At 42.6% G+C, this 14,165-nt stretch overlaps 1 protein-coding gene across 5 annotated transcripts; it reads left to right on the top strand.

Moving 5' to 3' along the window:
- The first annotated feature begins 2,060 nt into the window (after positions 1–2,060).
- LOC137892435 (uncharacterized) lies at positions 2,061–12,975 on the top strand. Of its 5 annotated transcripts, none has more exons than XM_068737545.1 (4): positions 2,061–3,849; positions 4,979–5,596; positions 8,261–8,519; positions 11,095–12,975. In XM_068737545.1, the coding sequence occupies exons 1-2, from the start codon at positions 2,860–2,862 to the stop codon at positions 5,489–5,491; spliced, it is 1,503 nt and encodes a 500-aa protein (XP_068593646.1). In that variant the 5' UTR covers positions 2,061–2,859; the 3' UTR covers positions 5,492–5,596; positions 8,261–8,519; positions 11,095–12,975. The 5 variants fall into 5 exon arrangements, with proteins under 5 accessions (XP_068593646.1, XP_068593649.1, XP_068593650.1 ...); XM_068737548.1 differs by lacking the exon at positions 11,095–12,975 and adding an exon at positions 6,229–6,501 and having other exon boundaries at positions 8,264–8,924; XM_068737549.1 differs by lacking the exon at positions 8,261–8,519.
- The last annotated feature ends 1,190 nt before the right edge of the window (positions 12,976–14,165 follow it).

Genomic DNA, 14,165 nt, shown 5'->3' with positions numbered 1-14,165 from the left:
CTAATTAGGTCATCTTGACCCTCGTGAGGACAGCAGAGTGCAGAGTGGCGAAGTGTGGCTCCCACTCTCTACTTTGTGGTTGCCCTCCAGTCGTGCAGCCAAGCGGGAGGTGGGCAGGCCAACACAAAAGAGAGTGATGTAAGAGCTGCCGAAGCTAGGAACTTTCTGAGGCAACACACACACGCACACATACTACACCCGCCTATAGGTAACGGTGCTGGCAGTATGACAGCTACAACTTTTGATATTCCTTTTGTAGCTCGGATACAAGGATCCGCCTGAGGAACCCCTACTGTGAAACACTGAGATTAAGACGACAGGTTGAGGTGTTGCTGTCTCCTCTTATCGACTTTAGCGTCTTTTTGTCTTTCTCTCTGGACTGTGTATGCATATGTATAAGATAGATAGAGTTGGAGGGAAGTGCTTATATTCAGCAGTGTAAAATATAAAATTTCCTACTCAGGTGGAAATATTGCGACTTTGCTTGTTTAGTCATGTTAAGTCACTATTACCAGAGGAGGTAACACATTGGTGATTCAGTCCACTGATGAAAGTATTGCAATATTTATATATTTGCAATACTTTACGTTACTTTAGTAACACATTAGTATGGAATTTCGGATGCAGCCAAGACTCCAGACGGCTAAACTCTGAACTTAATTCCTTTGTTTTCACTCAAATAGAAATTCTAAATCAACCACAACTGAAATCTTAAGGATTGCCAAAAGGCAGGATTTCAGTCCTGGCTGATGTTGAATTTCTATTTTTTGAGTGAAAACAATGGAATTGTGCTTAGACTTTAGCAGTCTAGAGTAATTTTGTTGATGAGCTTCAGGTTTTCAGAACTGTCTGCATAATTACATTTTTTGTGTGGATAAAATGGAGAAAAAACTGTAATACCGCATTTTTTTTTCCAAGGAATGTCGTTTGTTGTTTGTAATACTGCAAATATACAAATATCCAATACTTTAGTGGGCCATAGGCTCTATCACTATTGTTTTAGCTCCTTCTGAGATAGATAGTGACTTAACAGACATTTATTCAAACTGGAATTACCGACTTATGGTCGTATGCCTCGGCCAACCAGTCATGTAAGAGTTAACATCCATATCTGTCCATAACTTCATCACTTCATCATTTTATCCTGTCAGACTGTCAAATTGTCATAATTAGCATATGATATCTTGGGTTATGGCCAAAAACGTGTTTTTATTATATACATGTATATACATGTATACACACACACACACACACACACACACACACACACACACACACACACACACACACACACACACACACACACACACACACACACACGTATATATGTAAAGTCACAGCTGTGTTTTATCTATAACAATCTTTCCCCACAGCTGGGACCGGACTGCTCATCCTCTTGCCGGGATGGATGAATCCCCTTCATCCTCCTCTGCTGTTATTCTCAGTAGTTTCTTTTTTCTTTTTCCAACCCATTGTTTTTAAAAAAAAGCTACAGTCGTCCTCTTTGAAAATAAATGCCTAGCTGTCCTCCGTCGCTGCTGATTTAGAGCCACAACAGAGGCGCGTTATGCTATTTTTGAGAGAGTTCTTGATTGCTCATCCTGCTTTTCTTTTTTGTTCCTGTGTTTATCCTGACATTATAGTTATCTATAGTGAGCAGAGATTGATTTATAATGAAAAGGATGAAGAGTTTTACATGACTTGAACACGTGGTTTGATTTGTCTGGCAGTGAGCCGTTTAAGTGGCATGTAAACACCATTGTATGGACTTGAGAGGAAGAAGGGTGCGTGATTTTCTTTATAGTTCAACTAAAATATCTGTGCTTGCCTCAGCAGAGTTAAGTTTTGCTCAACTGTTGAGGTGAAGCCACTTTAACCGAGACAATGATAGAGTGGAAATGACAGCAGCGACAAAGGACAAAGAGGGGAAGGAGGTAGAAAAAAAGCAGATACAGAAGAATAGTGAAAAAATGTTCACTAGTACAAAGGCAGTGGCTCTGTCTTCTTCACTCAGAGTGCTATCTACTCCCTCGTCTGTGTATGTTTGAAACCCCACCTCCCCGAGTACTTCTCCCCTCCCTCCCCTCACCTCCTCCTTCAGTCTCCGGCTGAGGAATCCCAGGCAGCGTTTAATTGCAGAGTGCAAAGGCTTTAGTTGGGCTAATGAGCTCAGCACCGGAGCTGGGGCTCTTTCACGCACTCTCTGAGAGACAGAAATCCTTTACCGGAGGAGCCTCGCGGGGCGGCTGGATTTTATGTGGAGGGGAAAAGAAGGATTTCATGAATTCAGGTACAACCGACTATGTGAGCGAATATACCAGAGGCTGGAGACGGAGTAAGAGGTGGAGAAAGAGAGGAGAGCGGGAGAGGGGAGGGGAGGAAACGGGAAATACACAGTCACAGCGAGAGAGAGAGAGAGAGAAATAGAGAGAGAGAGAGAGAGAGCCTGCAGCAGCAAATGAGACAGAACAACGAGGCGGGAGAGGTAGAAAGAGAGACAGAGAGGAAGGGAGGTGGAGAGGGGCCCCGTGTAGGAGAGAGGGCTACAGGGTGAGGAAGAAGTAGAGAAAAAGTTAGGAGAAGTAGGAGAAGGTTTTAGGGAAAGAAAAGAACGAGTGCAGAGATTAACAACTACAGGAGAGAAGAAGAAGGGAAACAACAGACAGGAAGGAAGGGGAGGGAGAAGTCTTGGGTAGAGAGGAAGAAAAAAAAAAAAGAGCTGAAGAAAAGTTTTCTTGTGGGAAGACTCAGATGAGGAAAACAGAGCGAGTGAATGACTGGGCTAGAGAGAGCAGAGAGGGGAGGAAACCAATTGTTTTCTAAGGCGTTTTCCACACAAGCCTCTGGACTTCTTTGGACATGTACACAGAAGGCTCACAAACAACGGGACACCACCGATTTCTTCAGCACATCAACACCCCCGCCCCCTGCTCCTGCCAGCACTGTGTCCACTATGAGCAGCCAGCGTACGGCCATCACGGTGGGCTGGGATACCAACCAGCATCAGCCAGACAGACAGACCACCCATCTCTGGACTGCAGGAGAGACACGCAGGCTCCTCGGGTTAAAGACGTAGGAGGGAGAGCTTTCGTAGCGGACAGAGCTGAGAGAAGCGGTCATCGCAGCCCACAGAGGAGGCCTGTGTTTGCAGGGCCGGGCCCTTACAGCCAGTCAGACGACTTGAGCCAAGTTTGCCCCCGGGAGTTGAACCCTGCCCAGTGGAGCCACCCGCCGGAGCCTGGGGTGAGACACTACCCGTCTGTCAGAGAACAGTGTGGCTGTGTGGTTCGCAGCGACACCAGGGCACAACCCTTTAACGCCGGGATACCACATCCTCTCCCCCATCTTCAGGTCAAAGGTCAGGGGTACAGGCACCGGAGGACTGTCAGGTATGTCTCAGTGGAAGAGGAGGAAGAAGATTATCATTTGGAGCCACACAATCCCCATCTGGATCATTTACACACGCCAAATGGCCACTGTGGACCGAGGCCTGTGTTCTTTGAGGGAGGGGAGGAAAGAGATAGCCATCAGGACCGGGGCAGACTGAAGGGTGGATCAGAGGAGGGCTGTAATGGACGCGGTGGCTCTCACAAAGGTTTCTTCCCCACTGAAGTCCCACAAAAACACTTGAACCAAAGAAGACAGAAGGGGCCCGGCGTCCCACCCTCTGGCATCACCAGTCTAGAGCCCTCAGAATTGACAACCAACGGGGACCATCAGTGCCAGGGTTCGGATGTGGCGAAGCAGAAGAGGAGGCAGGATTCGGTGAGGGATAAAATCAGACAAGTGGTGACAGATCTGGAGGATGTGTTGGGGGGTTTGAAGCAAGTTCACGTGGAGATGAAAGAGGTAGGAGGGTCTATTATTATAGATGTTTATTCTTTACATCAGGCGTCTAAAGATGAAGGTCTGCGTGTAGATGCAGATGTCTCAGCCTTTTATCCATGCTCCCCTGGATATATATTTAAAAAGATTAGATTTAGACAAAAGTGCAGATCAGTTTGACACACGTGTATCTGTGTGTCCATGTTCATGTGAACATGTCGGCATGTGTGTTTGTGTGAGCATGCTAACTGCATGTTTGTGACTCGTTTATCATCTCTTACCGAGAAGCTGTGATTGAGAACGATTTGCATTGACCTTTTTCAGAACGCTGCAGAAATTGGCAGCGTTCCGGCCAGCACATTAAAAAGCCTGGCTTGAGACTGTTACTAAATTGTGCCTTGCTCTTACAGTATCCATTTTACATGCAGCTGTAAAATAGCTTTGATTCACAGCTGAATGCGTCTGTGCAAGACCTGGCATTGTACTGAAACCACATTACAAGTAAAATGCCTCCAAGATTGTGAATAGAAACAGCTGGAAACAAAAGGACATCAAAATAAACTGGAAAAATACACGTTGGCAGTGTTGGAAGAAGTATTCAGATCCTTTACTGAGAAAAAAAACAACACAAAAGTAAAAAAAATGAAAGAAATGGCGCGTCACTGACATATAATCATCTATGATATCATTAGATTGTTAATAGTGATGTATCAATGCATAAATCTGAATATTTCTGTTGTAGCTGTTATTTACAGCTAGATAGTTTAGTCCAGCGGTTTCCAATGAAGGGGTCAGGGCCCCTCTTAAGGGTCACAAGATAACTCTGAGGGGTTGTGAGATGATTAATGGAAGAAGAAAGAGGAATAAAACTAAATGCGACGACACAGATCTATATTCAAATATTGGAAAGACTTACCTCTTCTATTACATGAAACCATCCCAACAGTTCAGAGGGGAAACGTCTCCTTGACTGAACTGAGAATAACTCATCTGAAATATAACAAGGGGCCTGAATTAGACACTTTATTTTGTGAAGGGTTACGAGCCCAAAAAAGTTTAGAACCACTAGTTTTACTGTACCTGAGTACAGGTACTTTGCTTCTTTCCACCACTGCAGTCTGGACAAGTACAGAGTCTCTTTATTGTCATTCAGGTGGTCCAGCAGATTGATCGTCTCACAGCCAGAATTGACCTCATCGAGGAGACGCCCTGCATCACTCAGGGGGCGTCCGGTAACTTTCACGGCTCAACTTATCCAGGTGACCCTCGGGTGGCCCCGCCGCAACACATCGACGAAGACCGCATCATATTAAGAACTAACTCTCCCTCCCCTGTTCACATGGCATCCGTCGTCAAAACCAGCCGCTTCACCCCCCCCAGCATCACTAAGGACATCAACCACAAAAGGACAGGCGTAAACGGCCACCCGCCTCACCTCTATCCCCTCAGAGACTCCAACCACGTTGGCCAAACTCGTCCTGAGCCCCACCCACAGAGCCTGGACCCCAAGGTCATTATTGGTAACAGCACCTCCAGTTCAAGAACTCAGAAGCCTCCTCTTTACCCTCAAAACGGGAGCTGTGGGAAGGGCCCGTACCCGCCTCCCAAGCCTGTGAGGACCCCTGCCTACCCTGCGAGAGGCTGCCAGAGCACCAGCATGGTGTGAGGGAGGGGGGGGGTGGTCTGCCCCAGTGCCATGGGGGCCTGAAACATGAGACCCTGCTGCAGCGAGTGGAGGTCAGAGTGGGACCAGGCAGGGGAACAACTCATGGTAAGTTCAGATTTCTCCCTCTTGTTTTACACTGTTGATGTTTCCATTAGCGCTCTCAGCTGATGACGTTTGCCGTGTTTACTGGCAGCGTAGTTTTCAAAGTCAGTAAATTAATTGCAGCGTTCCTCCCAGTTACAAAAAAGGGTTTATGTGCGTGTTTGATGTCTGTGTGTGTGATGTCTGTGTGTGTGTGTGTGTGTGTGTGTGTGTGTGTGTATGTGTGATGTCTGTGTGTGGGCGGCGGAGGGGGTGTAATGTGTCTGCTTTTGTTGATGTCACATGATTTCCCAGTCTTCACTACACTGCAAAATGTGTCCGTCTTGGCAAGTGAAATGAGTATTTACACTTCAGATTGGTGACACGTGTGGGAAAAATCAGCCAGCAGGTTGAGAAAATGTCACTTGCTGAAATAAAATTAAACTTTTTTTGAATAGATTTGAGGGATCTCTGATCTCGCGAAACAAGATTAGACATTGGTTATTAAACATCTTAAAACAGAACTCAAAATGAAGGTGAGATTTATTTAAGCAGCTTAAAAAGTCTTTGATTTTTGACAATCTTTCTCACTTTAATTACTTGAATCTAACAGCAAAAAAGCAAGATACAATCTTGAAACAGACTTTTTTTTGCAGTGTAACTTAGTCATCACTTCGAGGGAACAGAGTTGGCAGAAGACCTCCACAGCCGCTTGACTCCAATCATGTGACACAAAAGAAGCGTCATTATATTTACCGGATGATCATCGCTCTGACTCAGTATTGACTGATTTACTGTTATACGGGTTGCAGAAGAGAAACTTAAGCCTTCTTCTTGTGTCACAATCAGATGTTTCCTTAATGGCTGTGAACCAGGAACAGATTTAATAACAAGTGAAAAAAAAAGATTCCAGCACATGGGGAAAAAAGGTACATACAGTCCCTTCAAAAAGTCCACCTTTACAGATGCTGCAGAGACGGTGGATGTTTCTGTACTTCCCTCTTGTGCAGAGTATGCGGAACTGCAATCTGTTTTTCTGGCCTTTCCGAGTTGGGCAAGCACAATCTGGTTTTAATCATAAAACCCCCTGGCCACATGCCAGAACGGAGTGAGGCAAACTTGGTATATTTGTGACGTCCATATAAACATAAGCGCCGCTGCACGAGTAAAGCAGCTCCTCACATTATGCTGCAGGGAGAGCCACGCTACAAGCTTCAGGTCGAGGCTGACTGCCAGAGAAACGTGTCGGAAAAGTGCATGTACTTCAGCTTTCATTTATAAAATGAGACGGGAGTTTTATTAGTTGTAAGTGTAATGTAGCTTTTCTGTTCAACACAGCTCTTTCTTTTCACTTTCACAATCCTTTCAAAGCACCGATGCATTTGACATTTTAAAGGCCTGAATCATCTGAATTAATCACCCAAAACAGGTTCAGTGTTAAAATTGCGAGCACAACAGATTTTGTGGTACGTAACCAAGCCCCACACACACACACACACACACACACACACACACACACACACACACACACACACACACACACACACACACACACTCCCTAATCTTAGTCTTAATACCCAAACAGCTCATTATTGTTTCTATTGATTATAGGATCAGCATTAGCTAAAGTGGTGTCCTTGGATACTTCCAAAGGAAACATTTTAACACAAGGCTGGGTTAGTTACTTGTATGACAATAGAAAAGACAGGATTTATAAGATGATTCCAAATTTGGATTTCTATGTTAGAACCAAGGCTGGATTACAAAACAGACCCGGATCCTCTGGGGCCCCAAAACAGAGACTGAAATGATCACGGGTTAAAATCTAAATTTAAAAACTTTATATTGTGTTTTAATGGTGCACATTCCTTAAATAAACGTGCGTTAAATCAAATTAGCACATACTAATTGGTACACAGCAGTCTTGAGGCCAGGTATTATTCCTGCATAGGAGTACTGCAGCTCTGGGATTAATGTCACAGGCATGTGTAGTCTGTTCTCAGGTCTGTGCTTGATGGATACCCAAAGGCAACATGTTATAACATTTCAATTTATTTTTTTAACTGTTTCAACTTGTATACTCTGTTTTCACTAATTTGTACTTTGTATTTACATGCTGCGGGGATATGCTTTGTGTTTCTGTTGCTGCACAATCAATTGCCTTTCGATAGAATGGGGTAGTCAATAATGAAGCACAGCTCATTTGAGCCCCAGGGCAGTCTTCTGGGTTAATCCGTGATTAGAAGTAGGCCCGAGACTCACTTGCAAAGACAAGCACTGGCATACATGCCCTAACTTCCCATAATGCCCTCACCCTCAATGTCTAAAACTACATTGGTCTTCACAAAGACATAAGTACACAAACACACACGCAAACAGATATTGCCACAGCAACACTTCATGCAATCTGGTTTACAGTGCTCCTCCACAAGCGAGGCATCATGACTCACAAGGACTCTCTCACACACACACACACACACACACACACACACACACACACACACACACACACACACCTTCACTTTCAGTACAATAGAGGTTAACACAGTTTCTATGGCTCCATCAATGAATGATGAAAAGCCTTGAGAAGAAGCACAGTTTGTACATATTTCAGTCTGAGCTCGCTGAGGCGCTGAGTTCAGAATCTAAATTATATCCCCCCCCCCTCTTTTGTCATGATGTTTCCAGCAGGAGCTGATGCCACTGAGACAAGCTGTCAGCCGGTGGAAACCGAGCACGGCCTGAAGGTGGGGATATTTCCAAAGGGAAAACTCCCCACAAGAGTCGACCTGCGGCTGTATGTCACGCAAGCACAGAAGCATGGAGGAGTGGCAGTCAAACCTCTCTGAGAATTCATGCTTTTGCTTTTTAATGTGAGGTAGCGGAAAATAATATGAGGAGGATAAAGCGAACTACTACTCAACAACCACCAATAGAAAGATAAAAGGTATATTTCTATGACAATGTTAATTTATTTTATACTAGGCTCTTTTTTATTGTGAAGAAATATATTTTCAGGCAGCTTACACCAGTCTGGATACTACCTACCCAAATGTATGCTATATCAAGATTTATATCATCAAAACTATTGTACAGATGTTTTACAAATAAAGAGTTTGGACAGTTTTTCTCACTGCTACATGGTTGTCAAAGTACAGTATGTAAGAAGAATAATTAGCCAAGGAGACTGGAACGTTGGAGTGGCAGAGCTGAGATAATAATTGCAATACAATAGATTCTTCTTCCCTTTTTCACACAACCTCACGGCTCAATTAGCGAACTCTAAGAGATGTGCATTGACCGCTGAATGTCCCACATTTCAAGATGAAATAAAAAAGAATTGACGACAGCATTTCATTGCCCCTGACTCTGGGAAATTATTTATGCATTCACTGAGTCTGATAGAAGAATCCCAAATGGTTGTGGAAGTTGTGGAAATACTTCTCAGACTGATCTGGAGATGGCAGTGTGTGATCTCTCATGGCCTTATTCTGTCAGGGCGGCCCGGCCCAGCCAGGCCAGCCAGCGTCTGTGTCTCTGTTTGTTTAAATCTTGTCTGAGATTTTCACCACTCTGCTCACACAAGCTCCTGCCTACTATCAGAGGACGCCGCTTCCCCTCTGACAACTAGTACAATCCATCCGCATCACAAAAACATCGCTCACTTTCTGTCTCTTTAATTGTGTGCAATACTGATGAGAGAGCTATGGTGACAGATGGAGGACGACACGTGCAAACTGTTAACCGTCCTGACCACTTTGTCACTCACCATCTGTGTCTGCAGCCTATTGCAGTTAAGAGTTATTGTGTTATAATGGCAAATGAGAGGGGAGATTGTAAAGAGTCAATAATCCCCTTGAAGGTTAGATAGATGGGTGAGGTAAGTGCCAAAGGCCTGTGTTACTTGTTGAGAGCATCATGCAAAATTTATAATTATTTTCTTGGCACCCTGTGCCATTATTATTATTATTATATAATTTCATAATAGTACAGACTAGTGCTGCAAGGATTGTTTTGATTATCAATTACTTGTGAGTTTAGAGTGTATTATGTGTGGAAATAGTGATAAATTCCAATATCATTTTCCCAGAGAAAACCCCCAAATCAGGGCCACTGAGGACGCTGCCCCCAACATGTAAAATAATCGTGCAGCGGCTATAATTCATATTTTTATATAAGAGGCCACTCTTTGTGATGAACCTACAGAGAATATCACCTTAATCTAAAGTTCCAGCTCATTGTTAAGCAGTCTGGTCAATAAATATATTTGAACTCTCAGATTTGTCTCGCTTTTGGTCCCAGCAGGAAGTTGTTTTCAATGAAAATCCACAAAAAAACCTAAAGTGCTCCACCTGCTCAGCACCAAACAGCAGACAGACTCAGTTAGCGACTAGCTGGTGAACAAAGTGGAGCATTCAGCAGAAAAAGAGACAGATCTGTCCCTCAAAAAAGAGATTGAATATTAGAATTATATTTGCCAGATGGGAAAAAAAACACAACTCCAAATAAATCAGAATGTTATTCCATAACTGCTGGATGTGTAAATAAACAAGTGTTTGCTAACAAATTCACCATATTGGTGATCTCTTCTCCAAACCAAAATAAGGAATAGCCCCAGATGTTATCTTGAAGCTTTAGAGCAGGGGTATTCAATTAAAATTCCAAAAGGTCCAGATTGAGAAAATCTCCTCATGCAAAGGTCCGGAAAATTACAATTATATCTAACTTGCACTATTTAGTGCCATATATATATATATATATATATATATATATATATATATATATATATATATATATATATATATATATATATATATTCATTCAAGAAGTCTATAGTAGTAACGTCTCTGTGTAGTCAACAACTGTTAAATCAAATAAAGATTTTGTAACTATGCACCATTTCCTCTAAAATCTAATCTGAAATTAGACACATTGTCTCATGAATGTGATTTGAAGTTAGATAATGCATGAGATTTTGAAGGGCTTTAATTTTGAAATGCTATATCAGAATGTCCTGGTTCTCTCTGAGTGACTCCTTGAGGTGGTCTGCTATCAACCTGAGGTGAAATGATTTCATAACTATGCACCATTTCCTCTTAATAATCATCACGGTCTCTGAACATATGAGACACACTGGTTTTAAACTGTCCGTGGGAAGAATTAACCTATAAGAGTCTGTTCATTCTTGGTTCAGGACTCTGGTCTCTCTGACCACTTTTCTCTTTTAGGAGAACGTCATGTGAAACAACTTCTCTGACTCACGTAATTATTCACCTGCCCTTCGTTCCCTTTTCTCGTCTCAGCCTCGTCTGTGTACATCTCACTTGAGTTAGGAAACGTGTCAGAATACCCATATTTGATTGACTGAGCTGCATCATGTGATGTGATGTACAATGCATGTAATTGGTCGGTTTGTTTCCTGGCCCACTGACCAAGTGCCGTAAAGGCTAGAAAAGCTGCGCCGATTAAAATATAGGCACTCCGTCAAAATGTAATAATTTTCAATTATCTATTGGTTTTAGGTCCAGGGTCCGGATACAACGGCGTCTGGGTCCGGATCCAGACTGTGGTCCGCCTATTAGTGACTCCTGGTCTATGGTGATGCGTCGACTCTACATACTGCACCGTAGCGTTGAGGACGAGGACGACGGCGAGAGAGAGAGAGAGAGAGAGAGAGAGAGAGAGAGAGAGAGAGAGAGAGAGAGAGAGCACGTATGGACTCATAGCTGCTTGTACTCCCACATTAATTAGGAAATTCTGAATTCTGATGGAGCATTTCAAAATTAAAGCCCTTCAAAATCACATGCATGAACTAACTTCAAATCACATTCATGAGACAATTTGTCTAACTTCAGATTCGATTTTAGAGGAAATGGTGCATAGTTACGATATCATTTCACCTCAGGTTGATAGCAGACCACCTCAGGGTTTCACTCAGAGGGAACCAGGACATTCTGATATAGCATTTAAAAATAAAAGCCCTTCAAAATTGCATGCATGAGCTAACGTCAAATCACATTCATGAGACAATTTGTCTAACTTCAGATGGGATTTTAGAGGAAATGGTGCACAGTTACGATATCATTTCACATCAGGTTGATAGCAGACAACCTCAAGGTTTCACTCAGAGAGAACCAGGACGTTCTGATGTAGCATTTCAAAATAAAAGCCCTTCAAAATCGCATGCATGAGCTAACTTCAAATCACATTCATGAGACAATTTGTCTAATTTCAGATGGGATTTTAGAGGAAATGGTGCATAGTTAAGAGATTTCAGATATATCAGGTCTGCTATCAACCTGAGGTGAAATGATTTTGTAACTATGCACCATTTCCTCTAAAATTAGACACATTTTCTCATGAATGTGATTTGAAGTTAGATAATGCATGAGATTGTGAAGGGCTTTAATTTTGAAATGCTATATCAGAATGTCCTGGTTCTCTCTGAGTGACTCCTTTAGGTGGTCTGCTATCAACCTGAGGTGAAATGATTTCATAACTATGCACCATTTCCTCTTAATAATCGTCACGGTCTCTGAACATATGAGACACACTGGTTTTAAACTGTCCGTGGGAAGAATTAACCTATAAGAGTCTGTTCATTCTTGGTTAAGGACTCTGGTCTCTCTGACCACTTTTCTCTTTTAGGAGAACGTCATGTGAAACAACTTCTCTGACTCACGTAATTATTCACCTGCCTTTTGTTCCCTTTTCTCGTCTCAGCCTCGTCTGTGTACATCTCACTTGAGTTAGGAAACGTGTCAGAATACCCATATTTGATTGACTGAGCTGCATCATGTGATGTGATGTACAACGCATGTAATTGGTCGGTTTGTTTCCTGGCCCACTGACCAAGTGCCATAAAGGCTAGAAAAGCTGCGCCGATTAAAATATAGGTGCTCCGTCAAAATGTAATAATTCTCAATTATCTATCGGTTTTAGGTCCAGGGTCCGGATACAACGGCGTCTGGGTCCGGATCCAGACTGTGGTCCGCCTATTAGTGACTCCTGGTCTATGGTGATGCGTCGACTCTACATACTGCACCGTAGCGTTGAGGACGAGGACGACGGCGAGAGAGAGAGAGAGAGAGAGAGAGAGAGCGAGAATGTATGGACTCATAGCTGCTTGCAGTCCCACATTAATTAAGAATGGTCGGAATAAAAGACAAGATTAAGGGTGGCTCTTGATCTATTTAAAATATGTGAGCCTACAGATGCATGGACTCAAATCAGGAATATCAAAGTAATTTGTAACCATCATTTTCATTCATAATAGCTTATTTAAATGCACTACTGTATTAACCTGTATCTTAAAAATTTGTATATATTTGAAAAGCATGTTACAGTTTTATCTTTTATGTTTAATTGAATTTAAATTAAAGTGAAAAAGTGTTGCTGCGAAATGCCTGCCTAATGTATCTCCATCTGCATATATAAATATATATTAACAGTTCAATTTATGTAGAAAATGTGGAAAGAGAGAATGTTAGACTTTTTGTGGTGGGTGGTCAACATTTGTTTTGTGAGATTGATGCACTGTGGGACAATTTGGCCTCTTGACCTCAGTGTTTTACAGTATTCATCCTCTCATTTGAGAAGCTTCAACTAGGGAATGTTTGTAATGTTTACTAATTGAATTACTGGACTCAAGAAGAATCATTGTATCTCCTAAATTATGTGTTTTCTTGAGGGAGCAAAGACCGAATATTTTATAGTTTAGTCATGAACTGTGTCAGAATATTTTTCATATTCTAGACACAACATCACTCTGCCTGCTATAGGGAAGGTCTGTTTTGGCAGTGAGAAAAAAATATGGCCTCTAAAAAGATTTTTAGACCGAAATCTAACTTTTAAAACAAATACTCTTGCTCAGAACGCTGTATGAATACCAAGGTAGAATCGTGAAACAACCATCAATCCTCAGTCCTTAAAGTCTGCAGGCCTGGATCTCAGATGTCTACTGCATCTAAAGCCTAATAGACTTTGAGAAAGGCCATGCCTTGGCCTGCTGTCCAAGGCTGAGCCTTTCCGCATACCCCGTCTATGAATCTTGTCAGACTGAAGGCACACTGGCCGACCCGCTGGCCGTGCCGCCTTTGTAAATACTGGAGTGACTGAGGAATTTCAGACAGAGATTCAGACCAAGAACAACACCAACTTTTAATACAGCCACCTCCCGTTGGTCTCATCCACCCAAAAATAATACATGAGTAGGATGCTGTTAATACCACAAGTGTTCGATTCCTGTCCAGAGGAGTATTGTTTCCTGGTCTGTTTAGATTCTGGATGGAATACCACAACAGGCTGAACAACTGCAGTCTGAGAGGCCCGATCCTGAATAACAGCTAGGTAAGCCTCCTAAAACACTGAGCCAGGCTGGAGGAGTAGCAGCTTTAAGGTTATGACATCTAGTTCTAATCAAAATTTGATTTTGGTGACATATTTAGTCAAGTTGGTACATCGGTATCGGTGTATATGTCGGCATGTTGATGTGTATGTTGATCTATTTTTTTAAGGGCAACTTAACGCAAGTTGGAAAAGCAATTGATTTTCAAGCATGTTTTGGTCAGAAATGTTGCCTGTTGCACAGGTA

Source organism: Cebidichthys violaceus, unplaced genomic scaffold (assembly GCF_023349555.1).
Source record: "Cebidichthys violaceus isolate CVI_PGR_0920_01 unplaced genomic scaffold, fCebVio1.0.p SCAF_8, whole genome shotgun sequence".
NCBI lineage: Eukaryota > Metazoa > Chordata > Actinopteri > Perciformes > Stichaeidae > Cebidichthys > Cebidichthys violaceus.
This window is presented reverse-complemented; position numbering and strand designations above follow the sequence as displayed.